Source organism: Gigantopelta aegis, chromosome 14, assembly GCF_016097555.1.
Source record: "Gigantopelta aegis isolate Gae_Host chromosome 14, Gae_host_genome, whole genome shotgun sequence".
Classification (NCBI taxonomy): domain Eukaryota; kingdom Metazoa; phylum Mollusca; class Gastropoda; order Neomphalida; family Peltospiridae; genus Gigantopelta; species Gigantopelta aegis.
Genome location: NC_054712.1, coordinates 10,987,435 through 11,012,641, shown reverse-complemented (window position 1 = coordinate 11,012,641; position 25,207 = coordinate 10,987,435). Strand labels below are relative to the sequence as shown.

General features: G+C 36.7%; 1 protein-coding gene and 1 long non-coding RNA gene across 2 annotated transcripts in view; both read right to left on the bottom strand.

The window, feature by feature from the left end:
* The window catches only part of LOC121388630, a 33,081-nt gene extending 12,962 nt beyond the window's left edge, over positions 1–20,119 (bottom strand). Inside the window, exons 1-3 of the mRNA XM_041520052.1 lie at positions 20,045–20,119; positions 6,803–7,039; positions 5,531–5,665 (exon numbers count right to left, since the gene is read on the bottom strand). Coding sequence (XP_041375986.1) covers positions 5,531–5,665; positions 6,803–7,034 — 367 coding nt within the window. The 5' untranslated portion in view covers positions 7,035–7,039; positions 20,045–20,119. The remainder of the gene's footprint in view (positions 1–5,530; positions 5,666–6,802; positions 7,040–20,044) is intronic.
* Positions 13,340–14,577, bottom strand: LOC121388631. The gene is made up of 3 exons (XR_005959994.1): positions 14,210–14,577; positions 13,841–13,970; positions 13,340–13,649 (listed from the first exon to the last, which is right to left on the bottom strand). It is a non-coding gene; the product is annotated as an uncharacterized LOC121388631 (long non-coding RNA).
* Positions 20,120–25,207: the final 5,088 nt, after the last annotated feature.

The following is a 25,207-nucleotide window of genomic DNA, read 5'->3' as shown; positions in this document are numbered from 1 at the left end:
GCTGCCAGTTCACCATCCCAGATACGGACATTTGTATACACTCAATTTGGCAACAAGAGGCATCTTATATATGTGCACAGCATCATTAAGGATGCAGGGAAGACACCAACTAGCAATTCCAGCTGTGCTTGCCATTACTGGCTATGATACCAACAGTGCTTTTATGCAGAATGGAAAACTGGAGGTTTTGAATATTCTCAAGCAACACCAAGTCTTCCTTGAAATGTTGTTAGCTCATGGAAGTTCAGCAAAAATTGATGTTCATATATTTAAGAAGTAAATCATTTCATATACCTTCTCTATGGAAGTGCAGGTGCGAATAAGATACAAAAACATCATGACTTAAGAAATATCTGGAAATGTTTGTTGCCAAACCAAGGATGATAATATTGAACTACAGTAGAATATAAATCAGCCTTCTCCACTCTACATGCATGTATTCACTGAGAATGCTCTGAGAATGCACATAAAGAGAACAAATTGCCAAGTTGTCATTTGGTATCAGTCATACCAGCCAGTCCAGGCTATTCCCTAACCCAATTGTCATATGGCTGAGAAATTTTAGAAGACACACTAGAGATGAAATAGTGATATGATACCATGAGAGCTGATGGACATACTGATGGGGGAACCAGAGCAGAGCCTGGAGAAGGAGAATACCAGAAATTGTGAACATGACAGACATACTTTAATTGCATGTAAATGCAATGGAATATGAAAGGAAGTCAAAACTTTCCTAGGTAATATTTGATGTAGAAACTAATTATATACACTTGAGCATACGTTAAGCACAATGTAAATATAAAGGCAAATCTAAAAATATTACAAACACAGACTAGTATATGATGAACTTCTGTGAGATAGATGAAATTATGATAGGTACACAAAACTGATGCTTTAAATTTTTAACACTGGTGTTTAGTAAAGAGGGACATATTCATAATATTGATGCACATACATGTATACTCAACAAAATTAATTAAGGGCTAGTAAACTTTCTTATATTATAATATAATTCTTTGTTACTGTCATATTATTTTAACATGTTTTGGTCATATATATGGCTTCTATACATTGTTTCAGTAAACTTTTACTGGTTATACACGCAAAAAACACTGGAATTTCACATACTTATGAAAAATATTTGTTACAAGTATTTGTTACTGTGACGGTACATGCCCTTAATTTGTTTTCGCCTGTGGCGATATTAATTGTTTTAGAAGGCCTTGTGCAGTTTCATTGCACTTAAGCCCAGATGGGCAACTTGTTACGTAATACTTCTGCGAGATGGTCGTCTAATACACACCCAGCCCAGGTGCGGAGCCATGTGGCCAGTAGTTATGTAATACCTCTGCGAGTGCAGTTTTTACAACCGTGATTTGGCGACGATGGCGTCAGTAAGTCTGGCGATCAAAGAGAAAAATACGTCTCTGGGAGAGGTGGAATATCAGATGATAGGGGGAGGACCGCCTTGTACCCCAAGGCGATATTCTGATTTTTATAATAAATAGCTAGGTTTTAGAGTTATGAGGGAGAACCAAAAAGGAAGGTATCCCGGGGGAACGTTGTCCGTCCGGACTGGTAAATATTTTATTTCTGCTCTGTTGTATAACCTTGATGTGATTGTTGTGACTTTAAATATTTTAATACTGTATTATACCAATATTCTTTAGACAGTGTCTTCGGTCATCTGACGAAGTAAATCGTAGACTTTCGTTCTAACATTATACGAGTATTTGGTAATATAAAGCTTAGCCAGTCATCCTAGAAAACCTAGGTACACTGTAGGTTATTGTCTTTATTGTGATAGGTACCAGTATTAATTCTGTGTTACAAGGTTACTGAATGAGTAGTTAAGGGTTAATTAAAAATTAACCAGTTAGGAATAGTGTTGTAATTCCTTTATTAATTAAGTTCTCCTAGAAGCGTTTCTCAATTATCACACATTACTGAACGAGTAGTAAGGGTTAATTAAAAATTAACCAGTTAGGAATAGTGTTGTAATTCCTTTATTAATTAAGTTCTCCTGGCAGCGTTTCTCAATTATCACACGTTACTGAACGAGTAGTAAGGGTTAATTAAAAATTAACCAGTTAGGAATAGTGTTGCAATTCCTGTATTAATTAACTTCTCCTAGAAGCGTTTCTCAATTATCACACGTTATTGAACGAGTAGTAAGGGTTAATTAAAAATTAACCAGTTAGGAATAATGTTGTAATTCCTTTATTAATCAAGTTCTCCTAGAAGCGTTTCTCAATTATCACACGTGTGGGTGTTGTGTCACGGTGGAGTGATTCGCATATTGTGTAAACGAGACACCTAGAGATTAACTAATTAAGTGATCAGTTCTGGGTTGTTATTATTGTTGTTATTAATTAACTACTACGGCTGTACATTTGTCAGCGTAGGTTAATACAGATTCCAAAGTGTATTGTGTTTTTGTTGTGTTTTCTAGTGAACTAAACGTGCTATAATAATATATACTTTATATAAGATCGTATCTCTGATCATACCTAGACGAGCCAAAGCGGTTTTGAACTGCCCGTTACTGAGAGATCTAATAGATATACAGTTAGGAGAGATATTTGGATAATCGTGTTTTATTCAGTTACGGGAATGATAGAATCCCCGTGACAGTTACACATTTGTTCAGAATGTTTTTTGTCATTGTGTTCCCTCAAAATTGTTATTTAAGTCATTAAGTTTAAGAACATGCCACAATGCTGACAACTTTCAACGGAAGAAGTTGTATTTCCCTCCATATTTAAAGGAAAATGCTAAAATATCTATTGGACCTTAATTAATTTTGTTGAGTATAGTATAGGCAGATATACTGAACCATATTTAAATAATGCTGCCTCAATATATTAAATACAGTGCAATTTTTAATAGTAAGATTCAAGCAGCCCAAAATATGTGTAAATATAGAAAATAATGCATTTCAGTCATTGCTTAACTTTTGCTGATGAGTATATCATTATTCATACCACATATTGCATTGTTATTTGGTTTCTTACTATTAACATCTAGTATAGGATGAATATAATAAATGTTTGCCTTATATCTGTTAAAAATTTATATGGATGACAACTTTATCACTCTATTTAATTTTTCAATATAGTGTTTTTGGGACAAAAAATGTGCAACGGTACCCCCATTCAAATGGCGATATTTTTTTAATCCACCAACATTTTTGCTGCAGACAAGCAGATATTAAATTCATATATAATGAGGTATCTAAAAATACTTGTCTCCAAAAATCCCAGGGGGGGGGGGGAGAGGGGAGGGTTTCGGTATCTGGCCCATGGACTATAAGCTGTAACGATACGGGAGGTCGCGATACGATACGTATCCTGATACTTGGGTTGCAATATACTTAACTTTCCACATCAGTCGTCGATATAACTAAACTGTTTAGATCAAGTTTATGAAGCATGATGACCTAAAGCCCCAGTCACGCTGGTTAGCCATGGATTCGGCATCATTCATGACAATCCGCTGTGGTCCGTAGCTGTCCGTATTAAATCCCTGATGAATCGTAGTATTACTTGTATGTCCGTGAAAATTTGAACATGTCTAAAAATTCATCACGGATCGAACCGTAGTACATTCTTAATGATTTGTAAAAGAAAGTAAAAATCCATTGTAATCCGAAATAAATCGTACTTAAACTTATCCTTACTTAATCGTAGTAATCCCCGGCCTCAAGCCCCGGTCACACTGTCAAGGATCAGGACGCTGGGTCCATACTAAACTGTACCGATCCTTGGCGATCCATAGCTCTCCCCGTTGTCAGCAAACCCCTATCCTTAATAATCCTTGGTTTAGCTATTGAAAGCCGCAGTTAAACCGTGGTGCATCCGTAAGGGACCGCGGATAGACTACTATCCGGGGCCATCCGTGAGGTTTTCATCCGTCGTGGATCCGGCCAGGCGATCCTTGACAGTGTGACCAGGGCTTAATGCTTAGGAATTTCTGGAAATGATCGTTACAGCTTTTGTGATTACGATGGAACATATAGAGGATATTTCATTTTTTTTGTCAAATATGATTTATATCTCATCGAGTGAAGCTTGCAATCATATCTCACGAGTCGCGCTTGCGCAACGAGTGCGATATGGAATTGCAAACTTCACGAGATGAGATATAAATCATATTTAACAAAAAACATGACATTTTCTATTTATTATATAACTTTTGGCAATTTACCTTTATTTTTAAAATGCCAGCATCAAAATAGTTCTGGCTGTTTTACAGTGAAGAGAACACTTTCTACAGTGACGATAATACATTTAATAGTGACGATAACAAATTTTAGAGTGAAATAGTGAAATTTTCACTGAATGACTGATAACACTTATTTCACTAATATTTTATGATTTTTTCAGTGCAATTTTGTGTATAAGCTATACCATGCACTGTTACAGATTACGTTTGACGTTCAAGACAATTTAGTAATTTTTCACTTATGACACTTGACCAAAAAAAAAACAAAAACTTTTTTTGGGGGGGGGGGGGGGGAGGGAGGGTGTGTGTGTGTAGTGGGGGCAATACTTTAAGATTGTGAACTGAAAATTTGTGTATGGCTTTATCACGTTTTGTTGCAGATCAATTGTGACTTTCATGGTAATTTTCTCATTTTTCATAGAGATATAGTTTAGTACTCTGAGAATTATTGTTTTACTAGCAAAAGTACATGTTGGCTGATATTTGCAACATTTGCAATCTCTTCTATGACCTGTAATCCTTGAGTTTGGTTGGCAGCATGCTCCGTGTGATATTATCTATCTGAATGTCTGGCACCAAAATGTTATTTTGCAAAACAAAAAATGCAGTTACAAACTGATGACCACATACAAATTTTTAAGTACCGTTATGTTATATCACCTTTTGGATTTCATACATTCATGTACCCAGTATGAACAGGAGTAATGTTTTTACGTGCTGTTCCAGTCCTACTTTTTCCTTCTATTTTTGCTACCGGGTACCTTTTCTATATTTACATTCCTACTTTTGTCCTACCTTTTCACGAGGGTGTGAACAAATAAGTGTGTGTGTGCAATAATTTGAGCAGGGATGGGTCTACACTATATTTCAACTTATTTCCGTGCTTATATCCAATTAAGGTTCATGTAAGCTGTCCTGAGCACACACCTCAGTTATCTGGGCTGTCTGTCCAGGACAGTGAATTAATTGTTAGTGAGAGAAGAGGGTGTAGTGGTCTTACATCTACCCACTTAGTCATTAAAACTTTCTCTGGGTGGGAGCCGGTACTGCGAACTGTGTACCTACCAGCCTTATGTCTGATATGGCTTAACCACAATACCACCGAGGCCGGGTGAGTATACGCTGTCAACATCAACGTTTATAGGGGAGTCGAGTCATGAACCAACAGGAAAATATATTGTGAAACAAGTAATGTACCTAAACAGGGAGGTATACACGTGTTTCGATCCCCGAAATCCTACTGCTCCACATGCGCCTGATAACAAGCATATGTGAATGGAATTAAATAGAAACTACTACTTACCCAAGTGAAAGGAATTATACACCATTTCAAATCCCTCTTTGGCCGGACCAGAACCGCTGACAAAGATGATAGTAATGTAGTCCGTGTCCGACACATATTTTGATGATTGCTTTTTACATAGTTGTTTTGATATCTCTAAATTGAGAGAAAGCAAAAGAGAAGACAATTAATAACAAACACACACACACACACACACACACACACACACACACACACACACAGAGAGAGAGAGAGAGAGAGAGAGAGAGAGAGAGAGAGAGAGAGAGAGAGAGAGAGAGAGAGAGAGAGAGAAAGAGAGGTGTAGCAAAAGGTGTGGAACACCAACTAAACAGGAAGAATTTAGTGACAAAGTGTATTGGGATATTTTATACTTCCAAGCTATGTTAGGATGTGACACAATTTTGAGGATACATGGTAGAAATATTGCGTCCCTGAAAGAATGCAGATGTAATGTGATTGAATGAATGAATGTTTGTTTAACGACACCCCAGCAAAAAAATACATATCGGCTATTGGGTGTCGTAAATGGTAAGTATATGAACATATTATTTATATATAGTTATGTAAAACCACAGTGTAAGGAGCTGTGGCGGGAACGTATAATCAAGTTAAGTATGTAATGTTTCGAAGTCATGTGAAAGTCTGAGTGTCAGTTCTATAAAAGAAGATTCTAATTATGCAGGAGATAATAATTTATTTAACATGTGTGGTGGAGTTTCTGGACGGTACTATAATTAGAAAATGTTCTCCTAAGTATCTGCAGCTGAAGGTGTATTAAGTGGATTAAGTGGATATGTGGAAATGAAGAGAACATCCGATTCCATTGAACAAGTATGGCCGATGGCTCGGGGTAAGCTACTAGATTTTTCAAACCAAGAAGAGGCCATGCAGGTCCAGACAATTTAGTCAGATGTAAAGCAGGCTGTTAAACGACACAATGCACACGAACCACCCCCCAACCACCCAAAAAACATCCTCAAAATAGGGCAAAAAACTTAAGAAAATATTTGTGCAAAACGAGCTGGCCTGAAACCTTTTCACTATGTATTACCATCATTCTACCCACAATATTAGCTGTAACCCATGTAAAAATGTGTAATGATTCGTTTGCAAAGCTATATAGCTGTTTGGTAGTAATGCTAATATTATGAATAAATGTTATTCAGATATGGGCATTTTCGTTTAATCTCTAAAATCAGGGATTTGCGGAAGCATGAAATCGTAGTGCTAAATTCGCAACCTGGTCAAACCTGACTAAGAACATAAACAAACCATTGATTTTCAACGGCTCTGAATCGTACATCTGCACCCAGTCAATGCACTTGTCGCCGTCTCTCTTTAAATCGAGTTTGGTAAATTGAACCATCAACATCTGATAGCTCGGAGCTCTGAGTTTCATCTTACATTGCATATTAGACTTGTAAGTCCTCGAGCGAGTAAGTTTCAGTATTCCCGCCGTCTTTTCGCCGGGCACCGTGAACGTTTGTTCGCAGAGCTCATCCATGTAATCTGTAAACAAAAAGCCATTAACTGATTGAAAACATATTTTATTGTACAAATAACAAAATAATCGAGCACAAGTTTGACAAGTCTCTCTTCTATATACATACAATATACATGGCAACCTGTTTTACATAGCTGTAAATTTAGACTACATGTAAACAGTCAAGAATAACCAGTGGAAGGAAATATATTATTTTACAATAGAATATGAAAGAATGAAAAAAAAAAAAAAAAAATTAAAAAGAAGAAGAAAATAATAGAAAAGAAAAGAAAAAAGAAATAGTGATGCAAAAGTGTACACAAATAGTACTTCACATGCAGTCAAACTCGCTATCACACTTACACATAAAACCATTCACTGGACAGCACTTGAAACACTTGAATAAATGATTTTAAAAATGAAAAAGAAAAGAAAAAGGAAAGGCCTACTGTGTCGTCATATTATTGCATCTTGAAGTGTTAACAATAAAGTTGTTACATGTACACCTGTATGCATGAGCTGATTCAAATGAACATGCGTAATATTGAGCTTTCCATGAACTAACTTGTTATTTACGCATACACGTGGCTATAAATACATGTACAGCTTACAAAGACGGTAACGTATTTGATTAATTTGATATTACCTTTTAGATAAATTTCATGCGTTTTAATTGGTCAATAGCTAATGCATACCACAAGTACACCGTGTTATTTGCGAGAAAATACAGGATTTGCCGGTGTACGAAATGTGACGTGACTTGCTCGACTGGTTGTACGAAAACACAAACTGCGGATGAGACCGACGTAATTTTCTCCAGCACCCCTCACTGATTAAACTTGTTAAAAGTCTTGAATTCATTATGAATGGAGAATACCACAATTCGGTAAATTGAATTTTTACTGATTATTTGAAGATTTCTTGAGCACGTTTGGCAAAAAATATATGCTAGATTAAATGCTTATGCTAGAATATAGCATTGCGTAATTAGTTACCGTGTTAGAACTTGAGCTAATTCTCAAAAACATATTTTAAGTAATAACTTGACATGCTTTTTTACAGGTTCCATAAGTTATTACAACACGACAAATATTTTTGTTCGGCTACGGGTGTTCAATTTTGTTTTCCCGATACGATTACAACATACTCTTAAACGTATAAAACACACGATAATAAGGCGTTGAGAGTTGGCTCCCTTTGCGAAATACAGGGTTTGAAATTATTTCAGGGTAAAACCACCCGGAATTCTTGTTGATAGTCTTAATACCCAAACAGCTAACAAAAAAGCAGTTATACCTTGTATAGTTATTTGTTAACCAAAAAACACAAACAACAACAACAAAAGACTCAGATGATATTTTACATATAAAAAACTCTCGTGATGAATCATCTATATATATGTTGGTACATACCATTTTTCGCCACAAAATAATTAATTCCATGATTTTATCGATTCCGCTTGAAAACTGAGCGGAATTTGCACGCTTGTTTTGTAGCTTAGACTTGTAAACATCGGAGGTCAGGGCCATACCCTCCGGGGGGTGGGGGGCAGTTGCTCCAGAAAATAGCATACACATCTCAGGGTTTAATTTGTATGTTTCATTCATGTTCATTCATTTTTATAAAAAGTAGTGACACCCCCTCCCCCCTTCTTAGGATTTTTATCAGTGTATCAGTGTTTATCTGACGTCAATGGAAAGAGTTTAAAGTTGCAATGCACAACAATATTTGATTTTCAGTTTTCAACAAAATTGAGTAACAAAACAATTATCATTTTCTGAGGCTTTATTTTAGCCGAATTTGTATTATATTCAAAATTAGTATTGCGCCACACTACCAGAGCCGTTGAAGGTAAAAAAAAGAAGAAAAAAAGAAGGAAATGTATTATTTAATGACGCACTCAACACTTTTTATTTACGGTGATATGGCGTCGGACATATGGTTAAGGACCACAGACATTGAGGGAGGAAACCCGCTGTCGCCACTTCATGAGATACTCTTCAATTAGCAGTAAGGTATATTTTACATGCACCATCCCACAGACAAGATAGTACATACCACGGCCTTTGTTACTCCAGTTGTGGAGCGCTGGCTGGAACGAGAAATAGCCCAATGGGCCCACCGACGAAAATCGACCCTAGATCGATCGCTGTACCTCGTTGCAGGTGTGTGTGTGCGGGGGGGGGGGGGGGGGGGGGGGGGGGTAGGGCTTGGCTTTGCCCCAACTTATTAAAAAGTTGGGATGTGTTTTACTTTTTACTTATTCAATCAAAATCAACATAAAAAAAATCCTATTAAAACAATCTCTAACTGCATGTATATGTGTGTGCCAAACACCAGGTATGTTATTATCGGGGCCGTACCTACGGGGGGGGGGGGGGGGGGGGGGGGGGGGGGGGAGGAGTTGCTACCCTAAAAAATCTTTTTTCTCCTTTCTTTCTTTATCCAAAAATAGCATGTATGTATGTATGCCCACAAATGACTGTCAGGTGAGATGTCGGGAATTAATGTGCTTATATCAATTTAATGTTCAAGCACTAAATAGCATGGCAATGTGGTTTATCTTTACAGTATTTGCTCATTCCATGTATGTCGCATGATGCGCTCAGTTAATATTCAATAGGTTATATTAATATGTTATAATAGGTTATATAGCGTGTAGACCTAACCGTCAAGTCGGGTGCGAGATTTAGCTATGTCTGAAGAGTGTTCGCCTGAGGTGTTTAGGTCTTAGGATCGAACCTCCAAGGTGGACCTGGCCACCATTGGGCTTTTAAAATTTTTTGTCACAACCATTGCTCCACAACTGGTATATCAAAGTGCATATAAAAGACCACAGCATGTGGTTCTTTTTCTTCTTTTTTTTTGGGGGGGGGGGGGGGGGGGGGGCGGGTCGATACTAGTCCCTGGTATAGCGGATGCGGGTTTCCCATTTCTCGTTATCTTTGTGGCCCTTAATAATAATGTTCGACGTCATTATATATAGTGTTTAGTGGTGCACTATTAAATAAAGCATGTCTTCTCCTAACCGTTGACAGAACTACCGCGCTAAATATGGAACCGCTATACTTAACGACCAGGGCCCCGTTCCACGAAACAATTGTAGCTAAAGTTAATTGTAGTGACTTACGGTGAATGTTACAACTGGCACTGTAAACTTTACAGCCGTTCCACGAAGCAACCTTACGGTAGTCTTAAAGGGACACACCCTAGTTACGTTTATTTGTTAACCATTACGGCGTTGTTTTTCGCTATTAAACCCCATTTTTCACAAATAAAATTGCACTTTACTTACATTTTATTATTTAGAATACACATTTCCATTCACCTGAAGTGCTTTTTGGTAATCCTGATGTTTGTAAAACCACGAAATGCATTTTTTCACAAGACGTGTTGTCGAGAAAAAACCGTTAAGCAAGCGAGGTCCAATCTATTTTTAGAGGGGATATTTCCATTTCAATGTCACAGACGTTGATATATCACGTGACCGTTATCATTTTGGTTCGGTTTGTTTTCTCGTGCACGGTTCGCGCAATCAACATCCGATTTGTTGTTGTTCATTTGTGAGATTTTTCTTCACAGTTCGTGAACATTTTCAGTAACAATAAAGTTCAGACAAGTAAGTGTCTCAATATAAAACGTTACAAACCCTTAAAACCAATCATTTTGCTAAGTCTTACGATATCTGGAGAGGGGATACAACCAGGACAGAACAGTTGGAACATGTCCAGGAGAGGTGAAACGAACGCACCCCAAGTCTGTGAAATTTGTCGTGACGTAGGCATTGTTGTGCTTCGAGCGACATCGACCGGTGACATCAGAATACTAACTGTCAAAATTATTTCAAGCAATTGGGACATGGGCATTCCCATGGTATTTATCGATATAAAACCTGCTTTTTCACTCCATTTGATAAAAACATGATCTAAGTGTGTTACAGGTTTGTAGATTAACCAAATTATAATTTATTTTCGCTGGATGGAACTAGGGTGTGCGGCTTTAAGTGCCCCTTTAATGATTAAAATATTCTTTACGAAGAAGTACGAATTAGTTAAATAATTAATTGGTTACAGACTTTTCGAAACATCTTAGATGTTGTATTCATTGGTACCGGACATCCATGAAGTAACTTTGTCAGTTTATTTGCTAAGCGATAATTGCCGAATGCATAAGACATGAGAGTTATCTCCCGTATTTTCGTGTGAAAGTCTATGGCCTAGAATGTTTTTTTCATCGAACGCCGAGTTTTATAAAAGTTATTTGCTATGTATTAGATCCATTTTTATACAAAAAGTTAGTATCCTTCTTAGAAAATAACAAAATCATTTGACAGCTACGTTAGTGGCTTGCAGCTGCCTCGTACCTATTGTAAATTTTCACAGTAATTTACGACGATAGTAAGCTACGCCGCATCGTGGAACAGGGCCCAGTGCAATGTAATGATTAAAAACTTACTGTTGACATATATAGAGTTAATGACACGAGGTGTTCAATAACTTCACTTGAATTTTAAAGTACTATACAATAATTATTTTAATAAGCTGAGTTATAGTAGTCTCCCTCCAGATGACGTTTCCCTTCGACTTCCAAGCACGTACAAGTCACAGAAACAAAACGCTTTCAGTGAAACAGCGGTAACCGTTTCTGTGCTGTTTAGTGATGGCTGTCAACACTAACGTTCACGATTTAACTAACGATTGAGATATATAAGCAAATTGAGATTTAAGAGCAGGCACGAGTGCAGGAATTTTAGCGGTGCGTCTGTGTGTGCGTGTATGCGTGTGTGTAAACTATGATGGCCGAGGTTTATAAGCGGTCGAGTCACGCTCCCCCGGAAATATGAGAAAAAAAGAAGAAAATTTGCTTGAGCAGGGAAGGGTTTTGACCATCGAGATCCTCCCCCTGCACATGCTCTTGAAGTATAAGCGCACGAGACGTGGGCAAAACTCAAATTCGGGCAAAAATTATACATATTCCGGCAAAATGTGCTAACCTGAGACCTTTTTACCATGTATTTCCATCTTTCTACCCTTAAAATTAGTTATAATCCAATGTAAAAATGCGTAATAATTCGTTTGCAACCCTATACAGCTGTTTGGCATTAATGCTAATATGAATAAATGTTGTTAATGTTGTTCAAATGAACTAAACCTGTATACCTTTTTTTTAAAAATATATATTCCACATTTTGCCCCAAATATTGTGTTTTATGCATTTACTCTAGGAATCAATGTATGGAGAAATAACTTTTTTTTTTTTTTTTTTTTGGTTTGTAAATCTTTCTTTATTATTGTTGTCAGGGCGAGTAGTCATAATGATGTATATGCATAGCCGAACGAATAGTAAACACTATAGTCTGTCTCATCTTCCTACAATTTTATTTTTTATTATTTTTTTATTAAAAAAAAAAATGTTTGGTTTGACATAAGAAAATAAGAAAAAGTGTTTTGAAAATAACTAATTGAAAACAATTATTTTTCTGGGCAATTTAGAAAACAATGGGCTTAGAAATAAATAGCTTGTATTAAATTCCATAGTATGAAAAAAGTCTTCCCTGTGGAGAGCACTATAGGATATATATTTTTTCCTGTGGGTATTAAACGTCACTACTGGAGTCTTAGAACTAGAGAAGGAAATCTACGTTTTTGCGGGAAGTTAAAATAGGCATGCATTGCAATGTTCTGTAATAATATGCTTTCCAGTAAGCCAGCACTAAATATATATTATTTTTCAATACAAAATAAACCACCATTGTCAAAGTGCCTACACAACAAGTTGAAATAACTATATCATGTTTTGTTCATGATTTTTAGGTGTGTATTTAATTGGTAACCTGACGATCCAATTAATTGACACTGTCTACACACAAAAATACATACCGGTATTTAACGTTTCTGCCAGAAGAATTTTTTTGGTCTGGCGCTATGGAATTGAATGCAACCAGTCAACAGGGGGTGGTGGTGGTGGTGGGGGAGGGGGGGGGGGCTCCCCAAGAAAGAAAATGGGTTACGTTTAGGGTTAGGGGTAAGAAAATCACACAGTAATGTTGAGAGTAATTAATTTTTTCAAAAAAAAAAAAAAAAAAAAAAAAAAAAAAAAATCTGCCAAAAAATCTGTTGTACCCTCGGGCAAAATACATAGGTAATTTGTAATATTACCTGTCGCCCCTAAAATGGTAATGGACATGGTTTCAGAGCTGCCAACCCCTAGCCACAAGTGAGAGTAGCATTCCTGACAAGCTGAGCTTAGCAAATGATATTTGAGCGTAGCATGGCCGAATGTCATAAACACCAGCAAAAGAAAACACAAAATAACTTTGAACACAAATATGCATTATTCATTCTGCTAGCATCACATTAGTTGTGTCTTGTATTTCAAGTTACAACAGTTCATTTTTCCTTAAGCTAACAAATGTAGTGTTTTTGCACTTCTTCAGCAAATCATCACCAAGTTCCTCATGATGGCAGACAATTCCTTTTGCTTTGAGGATCATCAGTGCCTCTGTGGTGTCCATTCCCATTGAAGAATGGAACACAGTTCTGTTCTTCCTTACAACACTGAAAAACACTCTCACAGGCAGCGTTGCTGACTGGAATGAGCAGTATTCCCAGCATGACAGTAAACAGCAACTTGAGTCTGCAAAGAAGCAAGACATAACTATGTTGTTGGACTGATATCAAGTAATAAATGGCTCACCTTACATCAATGACTAATATAACTGTAGTTTGTAATAAACAGTTTTAGAACTAAACCTATCTTGCTGATCTGGGCCACTGCTCCTCTACAATATCATCCAGATCTACCCTGATATACACTAAAGAACTGACCTTGGTGACCCACTGAGGTCTTTAACCATAGTTATCTTGAGCTATTGTTCCTCAACAGTCTCTGTATCTGGCAGATCCTCATTCTGGTAGTCCAGGTACTCAAGCTGCAAATCATCAATGGTAGCCTCAGCTGGAAGCAAGGAAGGGAAATTTTAGGATAAAGTATTTCGGCAATGTAAACTTGTTGGTGGACTTCAAGGCGGTATCAGCTACCTGTAAATATTAGGGCACAAATATGTGTAGGTGCAAAAGAAAATGAATCAAACATGAATGAAAATGTATTAAGAGTCTAGCTGTGGAAAGAAATTAATATGCTGTGAAATTATTACAAATATGTATTTCTTCAACAACCTTCACTTATGAACAAACCTCAGCATGCTTCCACAGGGACTGTCCACTTGTAACTACACATTTCTTCAGGTAAGCTTCTTGGTAAAGGATAATACATCTTTGAAAAACCGTTCTTCAGCTTTCTTGACCACTCCAGGAGATGACAAATGGCCCCTGGCTCCTGAACCGATTACCAAACCCTGTGCAGACTTTATGTTGTAGCCGATGGTGAAGTTGACATCAAGGACACCACCACTACTCAAAGCAGATGGCTTGAGGAAATGGGTGAGGAGTTTCTTGTAGAATACTTCCATGCTTCTTCTGACCACATGGATCTAAGCTTTGTCTGTTTGCATCTCAGTGTTAAGCTTGTCAAATATCTACAACAAAAACACACTTAATTTTAGTCAAACGGGATTTCCATATTCTTAATTCATATGAGATTTATATTAAGGGTCTATCGAACGGTTATACTTTCAGTGGTACATACGAAACTTCATAAGTTTAATCTTGTTTTCAAATCAAATTATAATCACAGAATTTTAAATTATTAAGAAATTGCAATAAACATTGAAAATAATAATAATTATAAGTTAATTGAACAATGCAGGTGGAATATTTTTGCAAGATTGCTTTGCTATAAACGATAAAATAACGTTAATTAAATTATTTCTGCTGATTGTCATTCAAATACGCCAAAAGGTGATTAAATGTATTTGGCACACTGGTAGTTAGATCAATAGATGGCAAAGGCTGGAGTGTCACTATGCTATAGGTACTTACTAAAAGCAAACAAAAACAAAAACAAAAAATAATATTAATAATAAAAAAGTTAAAATACGAGAGAAATAAAGTAAGCTTGATGTAATATTAAATAACCCAAATATACACCTCTCCTCTCTCACATATACACATAATAATATTAATTAAAAAGAAACTAACCTCAATGACAAATAACAGGAACAAAGCATACAGTTTAGTTGTTTGCCTCCCCAAAAACTTCATGACTCGAGTCTTGATGTTGTCTTTCTCCACTTGTTTAGGAGTCCTAATGATATTCTTGGAACATTCTTCTTTGAAAAACTTGTGCAGGGGTTACCACTGCTGCAGGAGGCGACGAAGTGCGAGACCTAGGGAAAGCCACCTGGTTGGACAATGGTCCACAAGCTTAAGCTGTGTAACACCACATGATTGCTGATGGCTCTGGAATCGATACAGGCGATTGGAACTTTTGTTCACATACCAGCTGATCTGACGGAGAATATCATCAAAATCAAAGCCTGTTGCAGCTGGCAAAACCTTGGTTGCCTTCTTCTCTGTCAAGCTCAAAAGATGACATCCTCATCCAGCAAGGTGCACCTCTGAAACTTTCTTTTTAATAAATGCTGTGCATATTTATCCTTTGGAAACATCTGTCTAAATAGTTTTCCACAATGAACAGAGTCTCAGTACGAATCACTTGCAAATCTTCGGCAGCTTGAGGAGCAGTTGCAAAAAACCCAACTTGAAATGGATTGCGTTGAAGCTCGGCCGATTTCACAATGCCATTGCGACTTCACATGACGCTCATTGTCGCTCAACGTCTTTAATGTCACCATATGAGCAACCTTAAAATCTATTTTGCACTGTGTGCAATATACGTGATTCTCGCTAACGGTGCTTTTCATAATACAGGAAAACGTTTCAGTATAGAAATCTCTGTACCTTTGTGACGACTTTCTTTTTTATCTGAGTGATCTCCACTATCATCGACATTTCTTTTCAACATAGCATTATTTTTAACGTAGGCTATACGGCAAAGTTGAAAGAAACTGCTATATAAACTTTCGAGACAGATCCTGTTACAAATGAGTCTCTTTTTTGGGGGGGGGGGGGGGGGGGGGGGGGGAGGGGCCGCCTGCACTGACAGGTGCAAATGAGCACCAGCAGCCCGACCGTGGTCGGTAGCAGGCGGAAGGAGGGAACGGAGGATTAATGGCGCTACGGAATTTTGAATGGAGCAAGAATTTTGCCAAAAGAGAAAAGGTGCGCAAGTTTGATTGAGGAATTTGGGCGCAATTTTGAACGGTCGGTCAAAAAGAAAGTTCCGGCCTAATATAAATTTTGACAGTGAATCGAGAGTAGCTCGTTAATTAGACCTCTCTGATGCTGTGGTGTCTCCCTAGGTTGTCCATAGGGCCCTTAAAAAGGGACTGACCGCCTCTGGTCGTGGCATGACAACCCAGGGAGAGACTCGTGCAATTGTGAACTAAAGAACAGTTCTTTGACAGTTTTATAGTACGCGAGACTGGGGTCGGCCTACAATAAAACTACATGACTGTTATTGAATACATCTGTTTTACTATGGTTCTTAATCCGCAAATTATATTTTTAAATGTTGGGATAAAAATAAAAACCCCCACAAAAATTAGGAATTCAGTTTTTAGTTACTGTATTCCAAGATTACGTTCAGTTTTTAGTACAATTGCCAGAAATCGCCCGCTTTTCAACTGTACTCTGTAGATCTATAATTTGTGACAAAGATGAAACGCATACGTTTGAAAAATAAAACATAATTTGTTAGTAGAAACGTTGGACAAATACACTAATCATCCAGTTATTACTAGGTTTCATTAGCGGATTTTTTTTTTCATTACTGGATTTTTTTTCAACTGAACGTAGCAATTTGGGCATGAGCGCAGCAGCGTAGCAAACGTCGACTAAGCTTAGCAAACTACGCCAAAACCAGGTTTATTACTGTAAATTGTTCTGTAAAACTATTAAGTAGACTTTCCCATTTAAAATCACAGAATTGACAAATTACGTAGTCCCAAAGAAAAGAAAATGACCACTTGGGTATCGTAGGTTGTTGTTTTTGCTCCAACGTAGCATACCAATAGGCCTAATAGCATACAATTTTTCTTTGGAATATTCAACAGAGTAAAATACTATAACCCCATTTCGTTACGTTAATGCAACTTGAAATATAATTAATTATAAATAGTTTATTATATTATGACGTCATTTATGTTGTTTTACAAGTCAGGTTGATCAAAGAGAAGCGCCTTGTCGTAAATTACTGCTTTTGTTTACACTGCATACAGGAGTTGGTCAGGAGCTGACGTCACTTCGCCACAAGCTAGGGTCTCACTACACAGATCACTTCCGGGTGAGAGTTGATTGATGACGGTCCACTATAGTTCCTAATTGTCACACATGTTATGGGTCACATATTCACTTCTAGGAAATGGTGAAGAATTAAAACAATATGCATGTTTAATGGTAAGCCTTCTGGCTGTATTTTGCCCATGTTATTTTGTAATATTGTGCATCGACCTTTTGGGACATGGGTACATAGCGCAAGAGACAACCGGGGTGAATCGGTTAATGAACCACCTGTTCGGACCGGTACTACAGCCAGATGCGGTCATATAGCAAAAAACTGAGACGGAAATGTTCTCAATTTTGGAGTAAAAATAAATACTTATATAATGTATGTTCGCAATGGTGTATGTTGTTAGTACCAATGAGAACCCGTTCTATTGGCAATCTTCTTTGAAGTTGGGCAATTTAACATGGGTTTCAATGGCAGATGACATCTGTGTATTGAGACCATAATGTAAAATGTAGGTTTAGCAAGCCAAAATGAAAATGTACTAGTGTAGCATCCTTATAAAAGGTAATTACATCGATGTGGATTTGAGCCAAGCTTATGGGGGCCCTATTTGGGTAAATATTGCAAACATGTCAAATTTATTTATTTTTATTATTTTTATTTTTATTTTATTTTTATTTTTTAGGGGTGTGTGTGTCTAGTGTTCTTACATGTAATATATAAATTGAGTTTCTCATTGTAAAAGGTCAAAATTCAAGGTCACAAGGTCAATATCCAAATTCACTCTAATTTCTGTGATTTTGTGCATAATGAATTTTTTCGAATGTAAATGACCCAAACAGTTTTGATGGTATTGTGAATATATAACATAGTATTCTACTATAAAAGTAGAATTTGTATCTGTCATTAATAATGTGTGGATCTTCATGCTGAAATATACAGAAAAAACAGGATTTCAACACTTCACTATGAAACAATTGTTGCACATAGCAACAACTGATGAAAACTAATATTTTTAATGAACTAACTAGATAATTAGCTTCTTTGTATGTTCCCTATATCAGAACTACCAACAAGGTCATACATTACCATATAGTGGCTGTTTGTTTGATGGCCATCTATTGTGTGGATGACCAATGGGTAACAATGTGATATGAAGTTTTATTGGATGGTATGGTGCATCTATCTTTTGGTGTATTGTTTAGAGTTCATAAGTTACATTGGTCTAGTATAGCTTTTCATGGTGTAAATGACCCAAATTATCAAATTGACTTCAAACCAAGTTTGACAAAATCTGTTACTAGACTTTAAGGTCTCACTACACAGATCACTTCCGGGTGAGCGTTCACTCATCGTGGTCCACTATAGTTCCTAATTGTGACACGTCATGGTTCACATATACACTTGGAAATGGTGAAGAATTAAAACAATATTTATGTTTAATAGTGAGCCTTCTGGCTGTATTTTGCCCATGTTATTTTGTAATATTGTGCATAAACTTTTTGGGACATGAGTGTATAGCGCAAGAGACAGCCGGAGTGAATCGGTTAATGAACCACCTGTTCGGACCGGTACTACACCCAGATATGGTCATATAGCAAAAAACTGAGACGGAAATGTTCTCAATTTTGGAGTGAAAATAAATGCTTATATAATGTATATTCACAATGTTGTATGTTGTTAGTGCCAATGAGAACCCGTTATATTGGCAATCTTCGTTTGAAGTTGGGCCATTTAAAATGAGTTTCAATGACAGATGACATCTGTGTAGTGAGACCTTACATTTACGTTGTTTTGTGAATAGCTCTTCAGTCACTTTTCTACCCTTGTTTTGGTTTTGTACAGTAAATAAAACATATCTAACTGTAATTTTTTGATATGATATATTTGACAAGAGGTAGTTTTTATTTCTTTCATCGTTTGAAACTTAAAATTAATATTTTGTCCAGAATTATGAAAAAAACACAAAAACAAGAACAACCTGTAAACAGCGTTGTCTGCTTGTTATAGAAATTTTACAGGGGGTCAAGGTTAGTAGACCAATTTTTATTTTAATGTGGCGAAGCATGGGCGTACATGGGGGGGGGGGGGGTTTCGATCGAACCCCCCCCCCTCGAAATCACTTTTTTTTATATAATTTAATATATCTGATATTGATATCTGACATTATTATATTTACTCAACATAGAAATATATGCCCAGTATTTCTGCAATCTATTTTGGAACCCCTCTGTTCAAAACTCAACATAGAAATATATGCCCAATATCTCTGCAATCTATTTTGGAACCCCCCCCCCCCCCTTTCTCCTATGTACGCCCATGCGAAGCATTGTAATAATATAGCTAATTTTGAATTTTAATGATGTCAATATTTCAATGACGTCACTTTGAATCTCCTTACAATAACCATACACTGAGTGCAGGACGTTTCCGTTTTAAGAATGCTGGACAAATTCCAATGCAAAATTAATTGCTATTGAATTTTTGTTTGTTTGAACATTACTAATGCACCTGAATATGTTTGAAGCAAATCTTGTGATTACAAAATTGTACCTTTTACGAAATATGGATTTGAAGTGAAATTGCTGTAAGATATGTTATATTTATTGTGTACGAACCCAAAACAAGGGTGCGAAAAGTCTTCGACCTTAGGCTTACGATGTTTTGTACATAAGTCTAAATTGCTATTAATATTATTCAATATTCAGATTACAAATACACCGTTTTTGTTGAATGTACCACTACTAAATTGTTTATTATTATTAATTCATGTTACTTACATGTATTATAAATGGCACTGTCAGATCGAAATATCAGAACAGCTAAAATCACCAAAAAGGGTATTTCTAACGCCATATCTGTTGTTCTGTTTGGCAAATTCCTCCACTGTTTAGGCCTATTTATAATCCTTCTCACAGAGAACATCTTTTTTTTCCATAGTTCTAAATATGATTTTTCTCGACATTTAAATATTGTCTTGAGTTTCGTGGTTCTCTGCTTGCAGCTGTATGTGTAATCTTTGCAGCAACTATGTTATATTATTCGATTTTTATTATTTTATTTTTTGTTTTGTTTGTTCGATTATATCCACGAACACATCTTAATGCTCGAAAGTAAGTCTATAACAAATTATTAATTATCAACGCATCATTATTACATACTCATTTGAAATTGTTACTAAAGCAAAAATTATAATCATATGGGTTTCATCCAGAAAGTAAAAATATCTACCAACCAAAAACAGACATAGAGTTAGGCAGTACAAAGCGTGTGTGTGTGTGTGTGTGTGTGTGTGTGTGTGTGTGTGTGTGTGTGTGTGTGCAGGGTTCGAACTTAACGGTCGCCCGATCGCCCCTGGCGACTGAAAACGACGACGGGCGACTGAAAACCCACAGTAAAGTTGGCCGCCTGGCGACCGATTTTTTATATATATTTTTTTTTAAATCAATAATTAATAAATAAATAAAAGTACAGCTATGTAACCTACTTTGCATCATGAAAAAGTGTAGGTCTGCTTTTACATATAAACATATGCCCAATATAAGAATAAGTGTAAGGTAAGTCAAGTGGCATGTAAAATTGGGCACAAATTCATGTCGACAAGATGGCCTTAGATTACAGTTATCTTCCCATTTGGTTGTCAAAAATCCGGAAATTTGACCGTGCAAGTAGTCTGCTGTTTGACTGTGATTATTTCATGGCAGACAGCTATGAAGTGGCATCTGTTTGACTGAAGTGACAGGGGATAGCATGTAGTTTGTAAACATGTGTAACTTGTTGACATTGAAGACTTGTTTGTGGTAATTCCGGCCCATGCAAAAGTAGTGCTTTTTGTGTAAAATGGGTGTACTCCGGCCTGGTTTAGAGGGTGTGTCTGTTTAAACCAATATGCTGGGAGAAAGAGCTGGACAACAGCGGTTGTCCTTTTCAGGGTATGTGTCCCCCGTGCAGGCAAAGGTACATACACAACTTCATGGGCCTGCTGATATTAATAAAAATGTTATAGCCACTAAGGCTATATAGAAACATATAGCGAAATTAATTGTAGTCTGAGGCCAGATTCAGCCCTGGTTATCTGTAAATGTCATAGATCGTGTCCACTGAACATTATATTTTAGGTTTTTTTTTTAAATAATTATTATTTCATTGAGGGGGGGGGGGGGGGGGGGGGAGGAAAGGATTGTGTCGGTTATACCAGTGCTCAACGTTTGGTGAACGCAAGCATCTTTGTTTGTTGGACATTATATAATCCTATTACCTAATTTAATATGAAACGCTAAGCGATTTCGCAAACCTAACACGTGCGTAGCTTCTTCTAACTTCTAAACGTGCATAGTTCGTATTTACCACTCGTGGCTCATCGCGTTATTTATTTAAAGAGTGGGTTGGTTGAGTGCAGGAAAATACTCAAAATAAATGTTTTCTCTTATAATCTGTTGCAATATTGTTTTTGTTTTTTTAAATATTATTCGGGCAAGTCAAAAAAATGGATCCGAGCAAGTGAAAGTGCTGTCACCACTTACCCGGATGGCAACTAAAAAAAAGAAGAAGTTAAGCGTAGACACTGTGTGTGTGTGTGTGTGTTGGGGGGGGGGGGGGGGGTTAGAAGGGCATGGGATATTGCTCTCCCAAATCACACATCTTGGTTCCTTCCACATTTTATATTTGTCATGGCAAAGACTCAAAGACAATGTGGTCCTCCCATGTGGGTCGCGGCTGGCCCCCAATATAAAATATGTCGATGTTTCCTGATAAAACAATAAAATCCAACATATTTTACATTTAATTTCTCCAATTATAAGATTCCACCTGGAACGTTTTGGACACAAAAACAGGTGGGTTCAAGAGCTAGGTGGTGTTAATTTTACCGAAAAGGTCCAAAAGGTTTGAAGTTGTTTTTGAATATAGTAGTTTATGGAATGGGGTTTCTTAGTTGCCAAATCTATTCGGATTAAAAAACAACAATTGATTTTTAATAACAGTGTTGAAATCTGCGCCATGAAGGAATTAGGGTAGAGATAACTAAAATGTCTGTAGTTTAGTCAATATACAAGATAGAATAACAAATGACCCCTTATATTAACGCTACTGGTCTCTACCATCCATTCATTAAATTTAAATAGGTCAGTAGAGGTGAAAAGGTCACCATTTTGGACCGGCGCTTAAAATCTGGACCATTTTTTTGGTCAAACTTCTCTCTCATTTCTGTAAAATGTGGTTTATCAAATCTTTTGAACTATTTTTGTATATTTCTGTGTATTTGAAAGGGGAAAACAACAGATTTAGTTAATTGGTTTCGACATATCACATATAATGACACGATTTTCACTATATGACAGTTTGTCGGAATTTCCAATATTTAAGAGTTGGGTAAACATAACGCCACATATCTCTGAATGTTTTAAAGGTAGGATTATATATTACCACTCACATTGAAGGTAATAACATGAAGTAATAATTGATATGCATTTCTACATGGTTGGTTGAATAATTAGGTCACTACAGGTCAAAAGGTCACGCTGTTTTACCGAAGCTTACAATTGGTCCATTTTCTTTGATCAGACTTCTCTCTTATTTCTATAAAATGTGATTTATCACGTCTTTTAAACAGTTTTTGTATACTTCTAGGCAGATAGAAGAGGAAAACAACATGCTTAGTCAAATCGTTCCGACTTAAAATATATAAGTGCACGAATTTTATGATACGGCGGTTTCATGGGGTGTCTGACATTTAAAGGTAGTGGAAACATAATACCATATAACTCTGAAAGTTTTAATAGAATGATTATATATTACCGCTCAAGTTGAAGTTAGTAGCATGACGTAATAATTGATGTGCATTTCTACATGGTTGATTGATTATTAGCAGACGTCAAAAGGTCGCGATTTGCTTTTACCAACGCCTAAAAGCTCAGCCATTTTTTTTGGTGAAACCTCTCTCTTGTTTTTATTAAATGTGGTTTATCAAGTCTTTTAACCAGTTTTTATATACTTTTAGGCGAATAGAAGACGAATACAACATATTTATTTAACTGGTTCCAATATAAAATATATAATGGCATACTTTTGTGATATGGAGGTTTGTGTAAATTTCCGATATTTAAGCGTAGGGTAAAGATAATGCCATATACATTTACAAGTTTTAATGGTGGGATTATATATTACCACACAAACTGAAGGTAGTAGCATGAAGTAATGATTGGTGCATTGCTACATGATTGATTGATCAAGTAGGTCACCAGAGGTCAAAAGGTCATATACATTAGTAAAACCCTGAATGCTATGAAATGAACATCTTGGGCAGGAAAGGGGTTGGGGTGAGGGTGGGGAGGGAGAGCACGAGCAGCCTGGGCCCAATTTCACTAAATATTGTAAGCCTAGTTTTGCACGTAAATGTAAATCTACGACTAAACCACAATTCGTATTACTGTTATAGTACATCAAATATAGTTAGAAGTACACATATTTCGTTTCCTTTTGTCCTTAAAATGCTCCATAGTCCGCAGTGATGTAATTTTCTTCATCAAATAGATGCCAAACACTTGTAAACATATGACGGATATAATTGCTAGTAACAGACGTAAACTTGCGATGATTGGTAGCGGGCAGTGGTGTTCGTTCCAGCAGACACACATCATATTTAAAAACACAGTGTCAGTTGCCAAGATTCGAACCCACTGCACCTTTTAAGTAAATTGAGATGAATGAATGAATGTTTAGCAAAACAGCACACAAATACTCATCGGCTATTGAGATATTCTTGTTTGTATGGATTACTCACAGCGTGTTTTACTTTTCTTTCTTTTTTTCACCGCCAAGTAATAGGTGTTGTGTTTATCATTTTTCCAGTACCAATTCTTTGTAAAACGAATGAAAAATTCTGCTGGAAAACTGCCCAGTCTTATACCAGAGGTGTAGAAATTTGCCTTTAGGTACTATCCTTGGTACGTTTGCCTAGGTTTCTTTCCAACATAAGTGATTTCATATTTTACTTTATCATTTACATTTATTTTACAATTTTATAATGCAGGGCGTAGCTAGGATTTTCTTTTGTGATGGGGGGGGGGGGGGGGAAGGGAGATTGAATTCTTGGAACGAACAAGCATGACATGCGCAAACACTAGAAGGTTCGTGCCTCACCCCTGGATATTTTGAAATCTAGATGCTCTGAAATAACATTTCAGGGAAGTTACATACTTAAAACATCGATATTAAATAACCTGTAAATTGTCATGTTATTTGTATTTAAATTTAACGGATTTATTAAAAAAAAATTGGGGGGGGGGGGGGGGGTAAAAAAAGAGAAAAAAAAGGGTAACTGCCCACCTTTCCCATCTGCTAGCTACGGCCCTGTATGATAACATTTACTTCCTTTTGCTAAATACATATTATACTTCTATGGCATACCAAAATATAAAGCTTGCTCTGTATAGCTGGAGTATGTGCACGCGTATTTACTTTTAGATTGCTATGGAAGGAAATGTTTTATTTAACGACGCACTCAACACATTTTATTTACGGTTATATGGTGTCAGACATATGGTTAAAGACCACATATATTGAGAGAGGAAACCCGCTGTCTCCACTTCATGGGCTACTCTTTTCGATTAGCAGCAAGGGATCTTTTATATGCACCATCCCACAGACATGATAGTACGTACCAAAATTTAGATTAAAAGTCAGTATCTCGAAGAAATTGTAAGATAATTTCTGGATGGAATCAAAATGATTCCATCACATTTCTTTATCCAAATATATCTTTTCTAGTTTCCTTGACCCGAGTACACTCTACCAAAATATCGTCAGAAGACACTGACAGTAATCACACCGAGGTGGAGAATCTTTCTTCAAGATGAATGAATGGGTCAAGTAAGTATGACCGATGCTGGCACGACACAAGTCCATCTCGTCCTTCCTGCACTGTCTATAGGAAGACTGCCACT